Source organism: Electrophorus electricus, chromosome 7 (assembly GCF_041902795.1).
Source record: "Electrophorus electricus isolate QZ-2024a chromosome 7, ASM4190279v1, whole genome shotgun sequence".
Taxonomy (NCBI): Eukaryota; Metazoa; Chordata; class Actinopteri; order Gymnotiformes; family Gymnotidae; genus Electrophorus; species Electrophorus electricus.
In genome coordinates this window covers 16,655,411-16,676,783 of record NC_137503.1, presented here as the reverse complement: position 1 = coordinate 16,676,783, position 21,373 = coordinate 16,655,411, and the positions used below count along the sequence as shown (strand labels likewise).

Sequence of the window (21,373 nt, the reverse complement as noted above, 5' to 3'; positions counted from 1 at the left end):
GACAGCAGGAGTCAAACATCCTCTGTTAAAGTTGAGAACCACAACCACTACTGCTAATATTTCAATGACTGACTTGCAGTATGTGTAATTACTGCCATTTATCACAAATTGGCACCTTTGAGCCACCAGTAATTACCAGCCTTAATCATCTAATTGCTACACATTTAAGAAATTGAATTATTGTCACCATATGTAAGGAGAAATGTTAATTTTTTCCCTTTTTTATTTTAGATTCTTTTTGCTTCTATCTTTCTCCCTATCCTCTCTCTCACTGTATCTTTCTGCTGTGCTGCTATATCGTTTCCCATAATAGCATGGCCAGCGTTCTTTCATAGCCATAAAATGGCATATTGTCTCATAAAATTTGAATAAAATGGATGTAAAACTGTCTCCAGAAATTGTTTCATGCTGTTTGTAATCGTTCAGCTCACATTTGTTCTCATAGCAGGCAGTTATGCTACAGGTCCTATTCCTTTATAACCTACTAGATCTCCCAGTCTTACCTGTCACAATGGGAATGTTCTATTCTATTCTATTTGTTGCTGCTCACCATATCTTTTATAATTCACCATATAATTTAAGAAATTCAGTTATCTTGTTTATTAACCCAGTCTCACCTCAGAGTAAACTCAACTGTACATGATATTCAGCATTCTGATCACTCACACTGTATGTTCGTGTGTGTGTGTGTGTGTGTGTGTGTGTGTGTGTGTGTGTGTGTGCGTGTTCTCTTCAGGTTCCTTCATGATGGTGAACTCGTCTGGCCGTGCTTCAGGCCAGAAGGCCCACCTCCTCCTACCGACGCTCAAAGAAAATGACACGCACTGTATTGACTTCCATTACTCCCTATCCAGCCGTGATGGCCGCAGCCCTGGAGCTCTCAATGTCTACATCAAGGTGGATGGCGGCCCTCAGGGAAACCCCATCTGGAATGCCACGGCCCCGGTCACTGAGGGCTGGGCCAAGGCCGAGCTGGCCATCAGCACTTTCTGGCCCAACTCCTACCAGGTGAGACCTCCTGCGTGAGAACTATCAGAGGACTGCATTCAGCCAATTCTGGGTTTATTTGAGGGATTTGGGGATTTCTTTTGTATGCGGTTTATAGTCCAGAACTTGCAAGCAGGACTAGTCTCACCCAGCTGTATAAAGGCTGAACCCAGATCAGAAGGGTGACTAAGAAGTTAAATCTAGTCAAACCTCAGGCTGTAGGTAGCAAAGCAGCAATTCACACTGTCAGATATCTTGAGCAAGCATGGGCAAAAATAGGATGGTTCAAGAGGAGTAGATAGGCTTAGTGATTAGCATAAGACAATGTTTATGAGTGCACTCATGGATGGCCACACAACATACTGCACAGATTGGCTTTCCCAAGTCCCCCACACACCTGAATCAACTCATAAAGGGCCACTTGGAAGTTGAATGTGGTGTTTTAGAGGAAAACACAGAGTCTGCAGTGCTCTGATTTCTCATGTGTGGATGGAAAAAGAAATCTTGCTTCATTGGGCTTGAACGGACTATTTTGAAGAACATGCTTTCATCTTTCATGAACAATGCTATTAACTTGGACACATTAAGCTGATATAACTTGGTGGTCCAATCATGTGATGAATTTGTACATATTTCAACATAATTTTGTTCCTTTAATTTTAGACTTGACATACAGGATGAGAACAATGCGTTCAAAAATGCTTTTGACAGCCAAATGGTCACTGCACATGATTTAAACTTAGATAATGTTATTTTTTTATTAGTTGTAATAAAATGTATTAAATTAAAATAAAATGTATTAAAATGTAACAACTCAGGCATAAGTAAGAAAGTCAAGCATAAGTAAGAAATCTCAAGTGCTTTATTTTCACTCCCTTATAAACACTGAGAGCAGTAGATGTATATTACTAATTTGGTTTGTATCTGTTCTCTTTGAATATATGCTGCAGTTGTATATGCAATGAAGCATTTATCGATAAGGTCCTCAAAGACTCCATGGCATGCTGGGACTGTAGATCTCAATCCCTGCTGGAAACCTCAGCCGAGTTGTGCAGGGCAGCCCGGGAGCCCTGTGCTAAGGGGCTGGAGCAATGCTCATAGCAGTTTGCGGCTACCAAACACTCCATTTTATACTCTAAGAGTACATAAGTGCAGAGAGTGAAAAACATCTAATTAGTTCCCTTTCACATGTCCAAGCAAGTTTGAATGGGACTGTGTACCAGCCTCACTTACCTTTGTATGGTGGCTGAGCAGACAGTGTCAGAGAAGGGCTGCAGACACCCTGCAATTAACACGTGCAATTCCTAATGCACCTTAATTGTTCCCACAAATGGACATGGATAATTCGCTTTCAGGCATTAATCCCTCCATATCTCATATCATCTCTCTCTTTCTCCCACTCTGTCAATAGATTTGACAACCCTCAAAAGATTAGCCATGTAATTCAATTAGTTAATGAGAAGGGTAAATATTTAGCCACTATTGTGCATATTGGACATGTCTGTCTGTTTGGACAGCAGGTTCTAAAACTTGTGCATGTGTCTGTGTGTTTGTGTGTGTGTGTGTGTGTGTGCGCGCGCACATGCAATTGCATTTTTATCTCCCACATATATATAATGAGAAAGTGAGATTCAAAATTAAAAAATTTACAGGAATTTCAGCTATGCAAGCAAAGTGCTTCATATATATTTATATATGAATAAGTAAATATATATATATATATATATCTGCATTTCTATCTGAAGATAAAAACTTAATGAACTGACTGTTGAATATTGGATTTTAATAGCAACTGGAGAATGCGCTCTCTGGGATCATAAACTAAACAGAATAAAGATGCATGCTGTGGATTTGATTGCAGCATTGCATGTCACACAACAGATTACTGGCCAATTTTGCCAAATTAATCTATGGTTTATTTTCCTTATTTCCTATCAAGGTGAGGGTTGAATTGCAGGGTGCCATTTTAAGTGCCTCCATATTTGACAAGGGTATCGTCATTGTTATCATGATATGAACTTCATCCCGTCAGTTCCATCCACCTTTGGTTGGTTTCAAGGGGAACAACTCTGCAGCACTGGGGGTCATGTCAGAATGCGTTTACATCAGAACACGTGAATGTTTGATCCGCTTCAAGCAAGTACAATAATTAGGTTCACTACTACATCTGTAGTTTCCTCAAGCAGACCTAGCATGATGGAAAATGGGACCCTAGATAGCAAAATGATGGCAAATGGCTCAGGGTGTGGGACACACAGCGGTCACACCATAGGAATGGCGCCAGTTTAGGTTGAGTGGACAGTGTCAGGTAGATTGGGCAGTCTCCCCCTAGCCTGGCACCATTTGGCCAATCTTCTCTGCAGCTCAACGCCATACATGATGGCCATGGGATGCGAAAATAAGCAATTAGCACTTGATAACGCTGAATGGAGTTGTAGATTTAATCTCCTTCCCACTCCTAATGACTGATCAGTGGGAGAAGTGGGCCCTAGGGGGAAGCCAGAGACTCAATTCGGAGCCACGGCCAGGATCTGGCTCTCCCACCTCAGTCCATGCCAGCTCAGAGAGAGCGGAGCAATCGCTGGACCACACGCGTCTTCACCACATGGCACAGGCAGGATGGTGAGCTGTTTCTGCCAAACCCATATGCTGGGAGCAAGAGGGAAAAAATGGCATTGTATGTGTTCATGATATTCGGTTTAAACTTGGTTTAAAATATTGTCAGCAATAAAGGCAGTGATAAAAAGTGAACTAACAGTGGATGGATGCCTGTCTGTTCGGCTGCATTCAAATCGACAGTGTTTTGTTGACTGGTCCAGAGATAATGAGCCCACTTTGGGCAGTGTTTGGACAGAGTTTCTTTAACCTTGGCGAGTTTATGGAGTGTTCTTGGTTCTAATCCTGAAGTTTCTTCCAGAATCCTGTTTGAAACTGCCGCTTTCTCAATTTGTTTTCATTCATGAGTAGTCCAAGGTCATCCTACCCCAGGCATCTCCACTCTAATGTAAATTCAGGGTCATCTCACCGATAGTTGCAAGTGGGCAGATGTATGTATATTGCTGCTCACTGTTTCAGTGGTGCTATGGAATATCGTCCTTCCAGGTTTGGTATGTCTGATCTAATACCATACAGTGAGTTTCATTTTAATGAAAAATACCCATGTTCTCGCTGTCAGATTGCACTTGCTTTGCAAAGCCCACAGGGACCTAGCATTGCCGAGCTGCCACCTTAAGATGTGCTGCTCTGCTGCATTTGTGTTATGTTTCAAAATAAAAGTCTCTCTTTTCCACATCTTATTGCTGCTCTCTTTTGTGCACCTCTAGGTCATATTTGAGGCAGTGTCCATGCAAGGGCATCCTGGATTTATTTCTGTGGATGAGGTCCACGTTCTGGCTCACCCCTGCCGTAAGTGCACACACATACACACACACACACACACACACACACACAAACACACAGTGTCTCTAACACTCCTGGCTACACTGCAGGTGCTCAATCTTTTTCCTGTTCTAAAAAACACTCCTCCAATTAAATGGACAAAGCAAGGTTGAGTGTGTGCGTGTGTGCGTTTTTAAAAGAGAGAGTTCCTCATCATTGTCATTGCTTGACTTGGGCCTGGCAAGTATATACTATATACATACACAATGTTACATTTAGCCACATTTAAAAAATGTTTCAGAAAATTTACAAATGACTTTGTGATGCACATTATATAATGATGCACTACTGAAATCTACATGATGTCCAACTTTGATCCTTAAGTGCACTGCAGGAAGTGCGAATGGGAGTTTGGAAATTTGTGTTCTGTGCTGACAGGGAAGACGCCCCATTTCCTTCGACTGCAGAACGTTGAGGTGAATGTGGGGCAAAATGCCACCTTCCAATGCATTGCAGGGGGCAAGTGGTCACAAGAGGACAAACTATGGCTTCAGGTGAGTAACACACACACACACACACACACACACACACACACACACACACACACACACACACACACACAGTAGATCTGTTCTAGGACATTTTGATAGACAAATGAATTAGAAAGCCTAATATTCTCCATGCTTGATTGCTCATGGCTGATATGATTACTTAGGCTGCAAACTGGGTGGGTGGGTGTGGATGTGTGTGTGTGCGCGTCAGAGGGGTGGGATAGGTGTGGGTATGCTCCTGACTCACTCTATTTGCATTGAAAATTTTGGCCCCACAGCTCAATGATAAAGTACTTGCTGAAATCAAATTACCACAATTACCAAGTCACTTTGTGATTTCTTATTCAGATGGTGTGTGTTTGTGTGTGTGTTTGTGTGTGTAAGAGAGAGATAGTGAAAAAGCTGTAAAGCATTGGATGAAATTACATTTTTCTTTTACAGAAGCCATAAGTTTTCTTTTATCTCATCAGTGAAGCAGTGATAAAGTGTGTGTGTGTGTGTGTGTGTGTGTGTGTGAGTGAGTGTGTGAAGTCTTTGTGTAATCTAATGAGTGTGTTTGGAGTACTATGATGTAACTGTTGCATTTCTGTCTTGCAAAAACCATGAAATCAAAATTTATCTTACCATAGCATTTTAAATGTATGTGTATGTGCATGTGTGTGGAGAGATATCATAGCAACCTCTTTTCCTGTCTTCCTCTTAACTAAACACCTACACAAAAGTAACACTACGGTAATGCTGAGCAGAGACTGTGTTTCGTTTGGGCAGATTGTTGCTGATTCGTTGCGTGTTTCTGTGTATGTCGCTCCTGTAGCAGTGGAATGGAAAGGACACCTCCCTGATGGTGACTCGCTCGGTGAACCAGCGGCGATTCTCCGCCACCGTACGTGTGGCCGACACCTCTCAGCGCGGCACAAGCCGCTATCGCTGCGTCATCCGCTCTGACGGCGGTTCAGGAGTCTCCAATTACGCCGAGCTTAGTGTGAAAGGTACACCGCTTATGCCAGCCATAAACACACATGCGATTCCAGCTGTGGTATGTCAGCACTACAGAGCACATGCAAACACAGACACCGGCACTTACGCACACTCATAGATGCAAGTGAGCCCACGACTAAAACCAATACAATAGTAATTGCACCAAACTGCCACCAGCAGGATTCCTTCAGAATCATTACCCCACAACACACACCATTGCATTATTTCAGCTAGCATCGCTAACAACTCCCGCTTGGCTTTCTCCTGCTACTCTCTTCCTCTTTGTATTTCTCTCCATCTTTGCGAACCCCATCCTGCAGTCCTCCTGTTTCAGATGAATCAGGAAGCAGAGTGATCACGTTTAAAGAGAGAAGGGACTGAGAAAGACCGGAAAAGACCTCTCCTCTCCCTGCTAGAGGGTAGTTGCTCGTGTCTCGTGCACCTGACTGGAGCGAAATGCTAACCGCTGTTTGGCTTTGCCCATGCCGAATGAAAAGAACAAACAGCAGAGCAAGGGAAATAAACTAGAGGTGAACTAACAGTAATTGAAATCATTATTACAGAAGATAGAGGATGCAGGAAGGCTTTTGGTTTGTGTTGGGTGTGGATTCCAACCTGCCATGGTGTGAAGAGAGGTGGGGAGAAGCCTGGGTAACCTTGAACTGTCCTGCACCTGTCCTGGTACTGGCTGTGGTCCTGACTCAGAGCGGCAATACCTGACAAGATCCGCCATGGCCATGTGAACAGTGTGTGGGGCAGCCGCAGAGGGACGCAGCTGGCAGAGGAAACAGACTGAATGAAGGCCACTCTACAATGTCACAACAGCACGTTGGCCCTGTAGCGAAAATTCAATTTCAATTTGGAGGCCATTTAAATAGGACTATGTGGAATAAAGTAACGTACTAGGGTAGCACAGTTGTTTGAGTCACAGAATCAACCTTAATGTTTTGGTCTATTGTCATGTTTGCATAGTGGTTTGAAATCAGCACCATTGTAGTGTTAAGTACTGTTAAGTAGTGACGGGCGGCTTGTGCATGTCTAAAGCTAAAAGAGCTGTTCAGCAGTTGCATTTACAGAGTGACACACTTGCTGTTTACTTTAATGCTATCACCAGCAATCATTGCCATCTGGTTTTTCCCAGAATACTTTTGGGGACAGGGGAGAGGCTTGAGGGGTGCAATGCATGAGGCCAGGGGAGAGTCAGGACTTGAAGCATCTCAGATGTTCAAAGGCTCCAAAGCGCCAGAGCATGCGGGGCATCTGGGGATTTCTGCAGTGCCTGTGCATGTCTGTTCACGTGTGATTTGGAAGTCAGAGGAAGTATGGTGTATAACAGCAGCACACCAGCATACGAACAGAGGCCCACACCATCCGAGACAGGCAGCACTAAAGGCCACAGTACAGTTGAAATTCTAAGCCAAATACAGTTTCAGTTCCACTGGCAGTGCCGGTGTTTGAACTGCAGATTCGGTTATAGGTTTAGACTGTCACGTATATTAACATCTGTCAAGCTTTCCAAAACCCAGGAAGGCTTATGCATATGCCTCATGGATTCTTAATGGTTTAGGCCCAATTTAGAAGTGCACGGTGGGTGGGCTGTGTGTGGACGCGATTGGTAGCCTGGCGGAAGCGCAACGCCCTGCGGCATGCTGGATGTGGACACCCGCCGGCTGTTACAGGTGCCATGCCGTAATCGAGTGAGGGGGTGTGAAACACCAGGCAGGTGCTAAATTACAGCCCTCTGTAGCTGTTTCCATGATAGGGAGAGTGGGGGGTGGGGTTTTAGAATCACGAGTGAATTCTCCAGGGAGCCAGAGATGTACGTCCTGCGTAGCGCTTTTTCAAACCCCCATAAAGGCATCCAGACAGCGGATATATGGGTGTGTTTGGTGGGGTTGGGGGTGAAGAAAAGTGTGCGAATTACACGTAGTGGGAGAGATTAAAACTAGTTTTATAAATGGGGTGCTCACTGCAGGGTAGAGGGGGCCATTAATAATTTCTGTCTTATAGGGGGAGAGAGAGAGGGAGCACAGTGGTGATTTTTCTCCTTCTCTTTTCTGTGCTTGCCTACCCCGACATGACACCCTGTCGTCTCTCATGCGTGTGGCGTTCTCTCTCCTCACGTCTTTGACCTCTCCTCTGTCACCTGCCAGTTTGTCTTTGGTCCAGGCCTCTATCTTCCCCACGAGCTTTTCTGCCTCTTTTCAGCTATCTCACTTCTCTCTGCACTCCTCTCTTCATCTCCACATTCTGCTCTTTACTGTCACACCTCTCCTATGTCTCATATTTAATGCATGCTAATTTGCACTCAAGCGGTACTTGTCCTGACAGGCCCATGTCTCCTCAAAATTTCACTTTGCGTACAAAAAAAAGCCCTGAGCCTGTTCCTGTGTCATTTATCCAAATTTGCATCGGATCATTTCCAAAAAAATAAATAAATAGAGAGATGAGCCAGAAGCCAGTCAGATGTAGCCAAGGAGACGGGAGAGTGTCTGAAGTTCCTTTCGGAGAAGTTTCCAGGGAAATTTGTTATGAAAATCTTTATTGAAGGTTGTTAGCTTCCTCGTTCAGTTTTGAGTAAAAAAAAAACTAAACAAAAAAAGCACACATACCCATGCTTGTCTGACTTGTCTAGTGCATTCAGGCTTCTTTCTTGTGCTGCCACACATGGCTTCCCAAGGTTTCCTTAAGGTCTCAGTAACTGCTAAGAATGGCAAGCTTGTTATTGAGTGCTGCAACAACAGAAACCTCCAAATAACAACACACCAACCCAAACAAATGTAATCGATCCATGTGCCCTTCTGTCTTAGTGAACACTGTGCAAATACTGATTGACGTGGTGAAGGAGATATGCTGTTGTTGTTGTTCTTGCTCCTAACTGGGACCTTTTGACCATTGAGGCCAGATTATGTGCATATCCAGTAGAGTGCTAACCACAGTCCTTCTGAGTCTGACTGGGTCTATTGCTTTACAATGTCTGGGTAGACCAGTTTAGCCTGTGGGGATTATGAAATCATGTTGATTTGACCTTTGATTGAGCTATTTCTTCAGGGACATCTATATATGGCCTCAATGTTGTTGAGTCCTCAAATTTTTGCAAGTATCTTCGAATCCGTTCCATCAGGGGGCTGTTTGGGTTTAGAGCATGGAAGGTGCCTAGTTACTACACAGCTGTGCCTCTCCCTACAACGTGTGCTGGAACTCCTCTGCAACTGACGAGACAGGAACCCCTAGGCTTTCTCATACTGCTCATCCAGATTCCCACCGCCCATCCTCAGCTGAAAAATGGCTGGGTGTGTGATGTGTGTATGTGTGTGTGAGATTTGTGTAAGGTGTATGTGTGTGTGATGTGTGTGTGATGTGTGTGATTCCAAGCCTCCAGTCCGTCTCATTGCCATGCTTCTGGTCAGTTCCTGAGCCTTCATGTGAAACTGAATTAAAGAGAATAATTTAGTACAGATGTTATTAATGCATTCAGGTATCAGAAGAGTGCCCACACATGAAACAAAGGCAAGGCCACTGAGAGATGCATGTTGTGACAGATTTGTACCAAATTTTCAGGTGTTATCTGGACACGTTATCCAATATTGACTCTGTATGGTGGTTGACAAGACCTTAAAACACTGTATGCTAATTTGCTCTACACCCCAGAAGGTATCATAGATACTCCAGTCTTGATACTCCTGATATGAGTCTTTTTGCTTATTTTCACAGAATAAATAATATCAGTTGATATCACTTGATAACAGCAGAAGCAAATGTTCCAGTCTGTCTTACAGCCCCGCCCAGCTAGATATTTGCAACAGTTGCAGAGAGAGAGAGAGAGACTGATAGAGGAAAAAAAGAAGGGCAGACTAATGTCATCTATACATAGGTTGAGAAGAGCTGGAGCATTAGGGTGGATTTTGTGGCATTGTATGTGTGTGTGTATAAATATGTTTGTTTGTGTGTGTGTGTGTGTGTGTGTGTGTGTGTGTGGATTCCCCTGCAACCAGAGTGGAGATGGATTACAGAGAAGTAATACTGCAGCCAAGATAAGCAACAGCTAAGGAGTTAGCACTTCAAACAGCTCCTACTTCTTTATTTCTGTGTGTGTGTGTGTGTGTGTGTGTGTGTGTGTGTGTGCATGAGCAAGTATACTGGTGAGAGAGCCCATCAAAAAAAAAGTATTTATTTCTTACTTTTTACCCTTTGGCAGCAAGGCCTCTATATTACCAGTACTTAAAACCAAGTCATATGTGTACTGATTTTTTTTTAGCTATCAAACCAGTATCTATATTTCACCAACATATAGAAGTATGATGTGAGTGCAAATGTGTGTGTGTGCATGTATGTGTGCATTTGTGTCTAGGCATGTGCTCAGAGGAGCAAGAGGAGCCAGACATTAATGTACAGGTGCCCCCTGCATGGCCTCTGTGAACAGTGGGACTAGCGGGACTTCACTGTGGGAGTAGCGGGACTGCTTCCTCCCACTTTCCCTCGCCTCCTCCCAAGAGCTTTGTTTTCCTTTTGCCGAAGCCTGAGTTTGAGCCTGCCTCATTGCACAGGACTTCTGAAGTGTCTCCACTCTGTTCCCTGTGTTCTTTCTGTACCACTCTTTCACTTGTTTCTCCTCTTTACTCCATCCTTTTTCAGAGTGTGATGTGCTTTTTGGGAACAAGAAGCTGATGCGCATGTCCCTAAAAACACACCGAATATATTACTTCCTGGAGGCGGGGAGTGAAAGAGGCAGAATGTAAAGGAAGGAGAGATTCACTCATCCCCCCTACACATCTCCCTGATCTCAGCATGGCTTACCTGATACGCTCTGTGATCAGACAAAGGTCAAGGTTATTATCTGTCTTTCTCCGTGCCAAGATTGTCAGTGAGCTCCCATGAGTCCTCACAGGGTTCCATTTCCTTGATGGAACACTTGAGAGGGGTGAGGTGCCCTCAGCCACCCGCTCCTCCCAGAGCTGGTGGTGTCTTGGTTTGGGTTGCTGTAGAAGTTCATCTGCAGGAATGCAGCGAGCCAGTGTTCCGTGTGCTTCTGTCATCCCTCTCTACTTGTCCGCCTTGGCCACAAAAGTGGGGAAAATATTTGGTAGTTGTTGTTATTTCCCAGCTACAAATTCCCATTTTCCAACTGTGCCTGACTAGCTAAGCTCCACCTCCCACCCCCAGACCCCCTCCCCACCCATACCGTGCTGTCCGTTGAGCCTCATGGGGCTTTGATCAGATAGCGAGGTGGGATTTCTGGAGCTTTCCCTGCAAATCCAGCGCAGTTTTAGAGCCTCCCTGCAGAAAACAGGGAGGATAAAGACTTAAATTACAGGGCCAGTCACACACAGACACACACCCTGGGTGAACATGTGTATATATACACACACACACCTGCTTCAGTGCTTTCTGATAGCCAATGCATTGCTAACCATGGTGTTCCTAGTGTATGGTGCATTATCACTGAGAAGAACTGGGAATAAACTCCATTTAGCAGAATCGATGCAGAAGAGTGATAAGAGACTCAGTGACGTAGTGTTGCACCTAAAAAAACAGGGGGCAGTGGAGTGTTTCATGAGTTTTATAGAGTTACAGTGTTCCTGCTCAATCCTTCACACACATATCAACACCCACAAACACCCACACCCACATACACTCAAAACACAGATGCCCCTGTACTTGTGGAAAGCAAACAGTGTGCAGAGAAAGCCTCTAATGTCTGCAGGAAATGGGTTTCTCCAGGAGTGAAAGGGCTCCCTGGAGAAAGAGAACTGCTTTTTTTTTCTACGCATCTCTACTGTATGGAACTTGTGTGCATGCGCATGTCTATGTGTGTGTGTGTGTGTGTGTGTGTGTGTGTGTGTGTGTGTGTGCGCGCCCCACTGTCTCGCTGTCTTTTCTTGAAATCCATGTTTGTGAATTTGGTAAGTGAAATGAGGAACAAAAAATGGGTGAGTTGGAATGAAGCTCAGGCCAGGAATGAACTGTGTGCAGCATGAGAGGGTGTGTGTGCAGCACGAGAGGGTATGAGTACAATGTGAGAGGGTGTGGGTACAACGAGAGAGGGTGTGTGTACAGCGCTAGAGGATGTGTGTGTACAGTGCTAGAAGGTGTGCTAAAGGGTGTGAGTACAGCTTGAGTGTGTACACATCCCAAGATGGTGTGTAGAGCCAGAGTTGGTGAGAGCACGACCGGAAACAGTGTGTGTATATCCAGTAATGGTGTGTGTACATCCCTTGATGGTGCAGCCCGAGACGGAGTGTGTACAGCCCGAGACGGAGTGTGTACACCCCGAGACGGTGTGTGTACAGCCCGAGACGGAGTGTGTACACCATGAGACGGTGTGTGTACAGCCCGAGACGGAGTGTGTACAGTCTGAGACGGTGTGTGTACAGCCCGAGACGGAGTGTGTACAGCCCGAGACGGTGTGTGTACAGCCCGAGACAGAGTGTGTACAGCCCGAGACGATGTGTGTACAGTCCTCCCGGCCTCTGTTTCGATTCTTCTGTCATCTCTTCTAAGTTGTTACTCACAGCACCTCTGTATCATCACTTTCACTCTTTTCTTTTGGCATCCCTAGTCAGCAGTGAGGATATGCAACACAGGGTGGTAAATCTACTCTCTCCGCTTCTCTCTCTTTCTTTCATTCTGTTTTTATCACTCTCTTTGCCTGTCTCTCTTTCTCTGTCTTTCACTTTCTCTTTCTCGATCTGTCTGACTGACTTCATGAAAGCATTAGACACACACACACACACACACACACACACACACACACACACACACACACACACACACACACACACACATACACACACAACTAGCTGAAATCTAACATCTAAGGACTAATAATACAGCCTCCTGATTGAAAAGAGGGGAAGGTGCTGATTTGCTTTCAGTCTGTGTTATTTCACTCCTTTGTTTTTCTGTTCTGTTTCTTATGTCTTTGCAGTTAGATTTAGCCAGTCAAGCTGACTCTTGTTCCTAAAGATCACCCCTTCTAATGTTCTGCTGTCTGAATGGGAGCATTGCACATGCCAGAATTCATAATATTTAACTGAACCTCTCCCTCTCTCATCAGCAAACTGGCTCAAAAATATTTAGCCAATCATGTGCGGCCTGATAATCGCTTGGCCAATCAACAGCATAGCTTTGAAAATAATGAATCAGTGATGATCTCTCAGAAAACTAAACAAATCAGTCCCCTTGAAGCAGACATCCCGTCAACAAAACACTCAGTGAGACCCAGTCAATCGGCAACAGCCTGGTGTTTGATACCAGTGGTTGACCCCATGAAAATGCAGCCAGTTAAGATCAGGCCCTTGTTCTTGTACAGTTTTGCAACAGTACCACTATAAAGCACACACTGCATCAAAATCTGCTTGTGCAAACTCAAGATGACAAGAATTTGACTGGGAGCATATTAATGATGGCCATACTTCACGATCACTATTTAGAGATGACAGCAGTCTTGATAAAAAGGGCATCGGTGTCGATTTACATGAGGTATAAGATAAAGATGGCAGGTAAATTGCATATCAAAAACAGAATGCTTTTTTGTTTCCTTTCTGTTTGTTTCTCTTTTTAGTTCATTCCTCCTTCTTCTTTTCCATAATCTTTCCCCTCCATCTTTCATTTCCTGCACTTTGACCTACTCCAACCCCCACACCCATCTGGCCAAGGCTTTGGCAGGTTGACAGGTCAGGGCAAAGTTCTCTGCTATTTTGGGGATGGAGGTGGGGGGGGGTGCTCTTGAAGCTGGGTACACCAGCGATGTTGGCCGGCGGTTATCAGCCGGTCGAAGATGGAATTTGGTAATCTATTTTAGTTGATTATATAGCACACCGGTGGAAGCTGCCTCTGATTATACTCAACTGGGGCGGCTTGTCCACGCTCTGGAGAGGTCTTCGGGACCTGCCATGCGCCTCTAACCCCAAATTAATGCCTGCCCTCCCGCCACTTCGTCTGGCAAGAGGACATCTGACTGTAGTGAAGCGCAGGCGAGGACGGGGGCACTGCAGGGGATTCCAACAGAATCTAGCCTGCTGGTGTTCCACCTGCTTCAGGCCATACCAGCCCAGTTTGGGGTGGAGCGCCTACTGGTCATAATCAGTAGGTCTATAAGCATTCAGCTGTAGCTAAAGAATGAAGGATGCTGATATTTAGCTCCTTTGGAAGAGGTGTAAAGAACAGAAGTGGGGAAAAAAGAGCACGTGTGTGAAGAGTGAGGGACAGGAAGTGGAAGCTACACGATGCTTTGAGTGGTTTACGCTACTGGGTCAGGTTTGTCTGGCAGAACTGTTATCAAGCCATTCTGAGAGAAGGGAAGAGAAAGGGAGCAGGTGTGGGCTGTTTCAGGAATAGGTGCTGCTCTTCTCAAACATGATTCCGGGAAGCATTTTTCCTTGGCAACACTTTCTTCCTTTTATTCTGGAGGTTCTGCAGCTGAACCATGTCTACCTGATATCTCCTAATGAGCTTCACAAGCGCACAACGTTCCCCCAGTTCCCAACCATTCTGGCTCCCAGCACATTCTCATTTCTTGTATTACAGTCACCTACTACAACAAAAGGCATTTAAAACCTGCATGCTGTCTTATACTTTGCAGTTATAAAGTGCTATCAACATTTCCTTCACATTATATATACATGTTTAAATCTAGACTGGTGACAAAGTAAAGGAATATCTTAAATGAAGCACTGTAACAAGTAAAGCATACCCCCATCCAAACAAGCATACTCTGTGGTTCAATATAGGGGCATGTTTAAAAAGCTGAGCAGATCCAGCTGGCCCTGGTTTTGGCTCAAGATGGTAAGGGGAAAAAGACTGAAGTGAGTTTGAATGAAGGTTCATTATTGGTACATGCATGGCAGGTGACTTTTGTCTCAGAGACTGCTTATGCGGCAGGTGTTTCAATAAGAATAGAAGCCAGAGGTGACATCTTCATTTAGACCTATTGGAAATATATATATCGCACACAATCAGTGACTGCGATGCTCATAAAAAAGTGTGATACAAGGAAAAACATGAGGTATTCTTTAGGAGACTGAAGATGCGAGATTAGAGTTTTTTTTATTTATTATTATTACAAATTTGAATATGCATTTAAGAGCACAGTGGTTCAAAAAACACTGATGGGAGTAGTCTCTTCCAGAATGGCAAGGCATCCTTCTGCAGGGCATGAGGGGTTACTGAGTGGTTTGATGAGTATAATAGAGTGCTCTCACCAGATCTCAATCGTATTGAACACCCATGGAAGATTGTGGATCATCGTGTTAGACAGTGCTCTCCACCACCTTCATCAAAGCTCCATTTCAGGCAGTGCCATTTGGAAGAACATTGTCTATCGCTTCAGTACAGTTCTAGTAGAATCTACGTCAAGGCACGTTGAATCTGTTCTGGTAAATTATGGAGGTCTAATATATACTAAAACACTTCATTTTTATTCCTTCATTAGGTCAGTAGATATACCCCAAATGTGTTGTGACTAGTGGATTGTGGGGGAATTTGAGTCATTATACCATTAGGCTATGCTCATTTAACACTATTTAACACTGTGACTGTTCTTCACTCATGTCTTCCTCAGCTCCCCCAACACCAATCGCCCCTCCTGAACTTCTCGCGGTTGGCGCCACCTACCTGTGGATCAAACCAAATGCTAACTCCATAATCGGTGATGGGCCCATCATCCTCAAGGAGGTGGAGTATCGAACAACCACTGGCAACTGGGCCGAGACCCACATCGTGGACGCACCAACCTACAAGCTCTGGCATCTGGATCCAGATGTGGAGTATGAGATCAAGGTTTTATTGACACGACCAGGAGAAGGAGGCACCGGCCCTCCAGGCCCACCTCTCGTGACTCGGACCAAGTGTGCGGGTAAGAAGCTCACTGGCTCATAAACATTTGGTAAAGAGGTGTTGTATAGGTAAGAGAAGGCACTGTTACTCATTTCATAAATATCTGTTCCTCCTTGTTTTGAGCTGTACATGTTTGTTGTGTTTATTGTGAGTAAGTAGTCAGTAATGCCGTTTGCCAAGAAAATGTCAAAAGGAATTCTTCAACATTTTTCTTACCTCATTTTCTTCACATTAGCTTCTCTTTGTATTGCACTGCTTTATCCACACAGTGGAAGGTAAAACAGATTTCAGAAATATAAGTTTCAACAGGTGGTCAGTAAAATGCCTTCCTTGTGCTCTCCTGTGTTCCTCCGATCGTTGCCTTGGGGGAACTGATACTACAATGAGAAGGCTTCTCCCTTCCATTTGTCTCCCTTTTCGTCGGTCACTTTATGGCATGTCTGGGCATGGTGCAGAGTGGTGGGTGGTCCTGTAAAGGACATAGCACAGAAGACACAGTGGCACCAGCAGAAATAGTGTGAAAGAGGATTGTGCAGGCCAGAGGTGCGCGGCGTGATCTTCTGGCCAAATGAGCCTCAAAGAGAGAGAGCTCACAGCCACAGCAATCTTCATTTTAGTCTATTGTTGTATTTAATGTGCTATATGTTTTTGGTCAGCTTAGTTGACTATTTTCTTTAAAGAGAGGGCAATGGTGAGAAAAGAGAGGTGGTAGGTTTCAAATTCCCAGCCTCAGCATACCTCCTGCAGTTCTCCACATGCCTCCATTCTTCTGAAACACAGAAAAAGTCAAAAGTTAAACCCACGGAACCTCGGAAAGTGCAGAACAAAACCACAGGTAACATTAGTAAGGAAGCCTCTGGAGGGAACAAGGCCCAAAACAGGGCTAATGATGATTGTGTTGGGGGGTGGGGGCTGTGAGAGAGACAGGGGGTGGAAGAGTGGAAGATGGAGCTGAGGTGGGAGCAATTTTAGGGCATAATTATGAACACAGTGGGGCGGCCTGCAGGAAAGGATGAAGTAGACAGAGGCTTCTTGATTGGATACAGTAACAGATAATGAGATGAGAGAGGGAGAGGGAGAAGACGCAGAGAGAGACTGGGAGAATGAGCAAGAGTGGGAAGGAGAGTGAGCAGATGAGCAAACCACAGGAAGTGACTGTGATCTAGGTGAAGGAGCTGAGAGGCTGTGTGTGTGTGCGTGTGCACGCGCGCATGTGTGTGTATGTGTGTGAGATTGCGAGAGAGAGAGAGAGAGAGAGAAAGAGAGAGAGAGAGAGATCCAGATGAAGGTTATGATGAAGGAGCTCACTCTGCCACTGATGGCACAGCAGGGAAGAGATGCTGATAAGCAGACACTCTTTTCCTCTTCTCTCCTCCCTCCATCACCCTTTCTTTCTTTTTCCAAGACTTCTTTTCGACTGTTCCCCAACACACACACACACACACACACACACACACACACACACACACACACACACACACACACACACAGACAGACAAACACACACACACACAAAAACAGAGAGAGAGAATTATTTTCACCTTTTCTCACAGTTTGATACACTAGTGTCATTTCCAGTCTCTTCCCTGAGATGCAGAAAGAGGCCTCCGTCAGGACTTTTTAAACGAATGGGATCCTAAAACTCATTTAGACGAGCAGGCAAGCAAAAGAGAAAGAGATGGGAGTCTGCTCTCACACATTTGAATAGATATTGTGTAATTCCTCTTGGACCATCTCAGCATGAAGCAAAACTTGTGTGTGGGGTGGGTCACACTGGTTTTATCCAGGTGGGAATGATATGCTGATTTACTGGATTTGGGCCGCCTTACCATAGATATTCGTCAGCTACATACACGCTTTCTCTCAGACTTTCTCTCACTCACACACACACACCCACCCACCCACCCACCTTCACACCATGTTTCTGATCAAATTAATTGTCTTCTAGGCACCCACAATGGCACCCACAATGACCCATGGCTTTACGTAAGGTCTGCCATGTTCCGTCTACTCTTTAGCCTTATATATGCTTGCAGGAATTGCAGACACATGGATTTTGGCTGTGCATTAACAAGTAAGAATATACCCACACACTACTACTATTTAATGGAGTCCACCTCTTGTATCTAACTGATCTTGCAAGCATTTAATTACAATCCTATATTTTGCATCCATAATCACAACTGCAATAATACAATATTGACATAATTCCAAAATCCCTATCATTTTAATGTTTATAGCTGGAGAGAGCAAGAGAGAGCATTTTGAATCTGATTGAACATTGATTAGAGTGATTATAGTGCCTACTAAAACCTTCTGGTCACTGTGTGTGAGTGGGCGTGTGAGATCGATGTGGAAGCCTCTGTCTGTTTTCATCATATCAGACTCAGCCAGGCGTTTCAGGAGCGAGGGAGACAGGAACGAGGGAGCAGAGGAGAAGGGGAGCAAGTGAGGGATTGGGGAGAGGTGAAGCGCAGCTGAAAGAACATATGTTTCATGAAATGGCGGTAGTGTTCACCTGTCAGACACACGTGCACACACACACACACACACACACACACACACACACACACACACACACACACACACAAAGAGAAGGCAGTGTTCACCTGTCAGACCTTAGGAAAATTGAAGCAGACAGGTGTGGAGGAGTTGGTCACACTTCAGCTTTTTGTAGCCCATGGTGCCCTGTAGGATGCCAGACGCCGACTCGCCCCTTCAGATCACCTATACCTGAGCCCACCCTCGATCACGTCCAAGCCTATTAAAAGAATTTAGACTTTGTATTAATTTTGGCATGCATATAAATCACCTTTCTGCTTAAGGAGTGATCCTACAAGAGTGTTGGGAGGTCCTGCTTTACGGAATTCATATGGCATTTGGTGTCTGTATGACAAGTATACCAGTGATATTTATAAGCATGTTCCTTCTGTGTGGTGGGATAGTGAGTTGAAGCCATTGGCAGCAGGTTCAGCTTGGAGTTCCATTAAGAAACCCAAAACAGGGGCTTGCTCAGTTCAGCCTTGTACACAGGGCCCATAGAATCCTATGAGCTGAGTTCAAATAAATGCCCTCCTTACTGTTGTATAGTTCTGTGCAGCGTTGATTAAATTTTATCAAGGTTTATTAAAGATGTACAGTACTTCAACCACAAATGCTAACATTGCCTGTAATATGAGTGCATAAGATGAGTGCATGCTAACTCGTCCCTATTAGCTCTGATTCATTGCTAACCGCATTTTTGTTTTGGATAAAAGACTCAAATAGCTTTTAGTCAACTACATCATGACCATTCATCTCACAGCCACCTTCACCATCTTTGTTTAATGAAGATTAAAATGCATTAATCAAACACCAGTTCCATATTTTAAGATTAATATTAAATGCCAGTTTCACCTGATATCATGTATGGTGTCGTGTGTGAATAACAAATTTAATAAGTACTAAAAGTCAAGCGAAGAGCCATTACTTATACCCTACTTATTTCATTCACTCACTTCCCTCTCTCTCTCCCTCTCCCTCTCTCTCTCTAGTCAGTTACCTATATCAGTACAGATGGGTCTGTATTATAAAAATCCATTTTGGGAGGCATTGTATAACAATTCCCATAATGGCAGTCCCGGTTACTCAGTGTCATTACAGGTGAGATAAAAACTGCAATACGACCAGATCAGAAGAACAAAAATTGCAGCGCAAGAGGACAATGCTGGGGTCGCTAAATTTGTTATGATATCCCATTATTTCTTTTCATTATTTTTAGCAGTTAGCACCAGTTTGTGATATCTAGAAAGTTTATATATAGAAATTTCTATATTGGAAATTGCATTGTCATTAGATACAGGCATACTCCAGCACATAAAACCTAATATATATCAGCATTCAGAGTAGCTTACATGGCTTTAGCTTTTTTATCTATTTATTTATTTAGTTCAAGGCAATGCAAAAATTATGATGTTATGGTCTCTTAGGTCTTTCAGGAGGACTGTGTGAAGTACTTTTTTGGCTGTCAAACATTTGAAAAACACATTCTCAAATCATTTTAAATTAAGTATGTTTTACACTGCAGCTTTTATCTACATTTATACAAAGAAGGGAACTGTTAAACACTTTATCCATTGATAACCATATAAACTCTTTTTATGGTATCTTCGTACCTTGAGAGGTTTTTTATATTTTTGCACATGTTCAATTACATCACGAAACAACACAAAACAACAAAACAAGGTATATAAAACTTTCATTAAATATAATTAAATAAATACTATCTTATGCAAGAAATGTTATTTCCATTTTATGCACAAGTACATAAAAACAAATTTCACTCAGCGAGTCATATTTACAACATTACAACACACATGGGCATAAGATGCGCGTATGCATGATGCGCTTGAACCAGACAATGTGTAATATTAAACACGCACTGGCTTGTTTTAAATGCAACTGCTTACATGTACAGGAAGTTGTGTTTGGATTGCAAGTGTTCTTTCAGTGGACTATTGCGTCGGCTGCATTTAGGTTATGTAGTTTACAAACAGCTCACTCTGCAGCTGGAGCCAATCTGTTAAGATCAACTAAAATCTCTGCATGCAGGCATATCTGTTGACAAAGAAATATTCATTGTTGCCTTGCCTTTTGAGTTATATGCTTTTCATTTGTTTTCCTGTTTATTTTTCTATGAATGGAGCTGCAGTGTAGTGGGATTTTTGTAGACTGATGTAAATGACTTATATCTGTTTTGATTGTGACCTAATTTGAACTAACCATGGGGTTCTCACCACTACCAGTATATGCTGCCACCTAGTTAGGCATATTAATCAAAATGGGACCTCATAAGACAGCTGTACTTAGGTGGTGATCACCAGTCATTCCTGCTGTTTATGAAGGCATGGTCCCAGAAAGTGGAACTAACCCATATGTATGAAGCTTGCTGGCTAATCCACTAGCTGGCTGTTTAGAGACAATTATTCTTTATTATCCAAAATCACTCCATCATTACTGCTTAGTTGACATTGTGCTAGACAACAGGATTGAGATAGCATCATATAGCTAGCTAAGCTAATATTTTAGCTATTGGACCTTTGAAGCTACCTTGCATGCTATTTTACAAGTAATACACACGATATAGGGTAGTCAACAAATCAAAACAGTACAGGACCAAGCAGAAACCTTGAATTTTAGAGGAAGGAAAAGCACTGAAGAAACAGATGGTGTAAACAGCTTTAAGTTGTGTTTAAAAGGCTGAAATAGATGTAAGCTCATCAAGATTTTGAGGAAATTAGTTCCAAAGTTTTGGAGCAGTTACACTGAATGCTGTACCACCAATTGAACACAATCTGAATCAGTACCGGAAGACCTAAGGGTACGGGCTGGAGCGTAGGGGAGAAATTGTTCAGCAGTGTATGAAGGGGTGAGACCATGTAAGGGTTTGAAGGTTATAAGAAGTAATTTGTTTTGGATGTGATTGGGGACAGGTAACCAATTTGTGTAGAACAGCTGTAATATGGGCAGAGTGTTTAGTGTGAGTAAAGACTCTAGCTGCTGTGTTCAGTACATAGTAAAGTTTAGTCAGGAGTTGAGAAACCAGAAAGAAGGGCATTAGAGTATTCTAGACAGGAGATTATAAAAGCATAAACCAGCCTTTC

The 21,373-nt window shown here is 43.6% G+C and overlaps 1 protein-coding gene across 9 annotated transcripts in view; it reads left to right on the top strand.

Annotated features, from left to right (window-relative positions):
- Window positions 1-21,373, top strand: part of ptprt (protein tyrosine phosphatase receptor type T) — a 199,195-nt gene that overhangs the window by 69,656 nt on the left and 108,166 nt on the right. For all 9 annotated transcript variants that reach the window (XM_035524516.2, XM_081717582.1, XM_081717581.1 and 6 more), the window contains exons 3-7: window positions 737-1,008; window positions 4,311-4,392; window positions 4,804-4,919; window positions 5,731-5,905; window positions 15,457-15,750. In XM_035524516.2, the coding sequence (XP_035380409.1) occupies window positions 737-1,008; window positions 4,311-4,392; window positions 4,804-4,919; window positions 5,731-5,905; window positions 15,457-15,750 (939 nt within the window). The remainder of the gene's footprint in view (window positions 1-736; window positions 1,009-4,310; window positions 4,393-4,803; window positions 4,920-5,730; window positions 5,906-15,456; window positions 15,751-21,373) is intronic.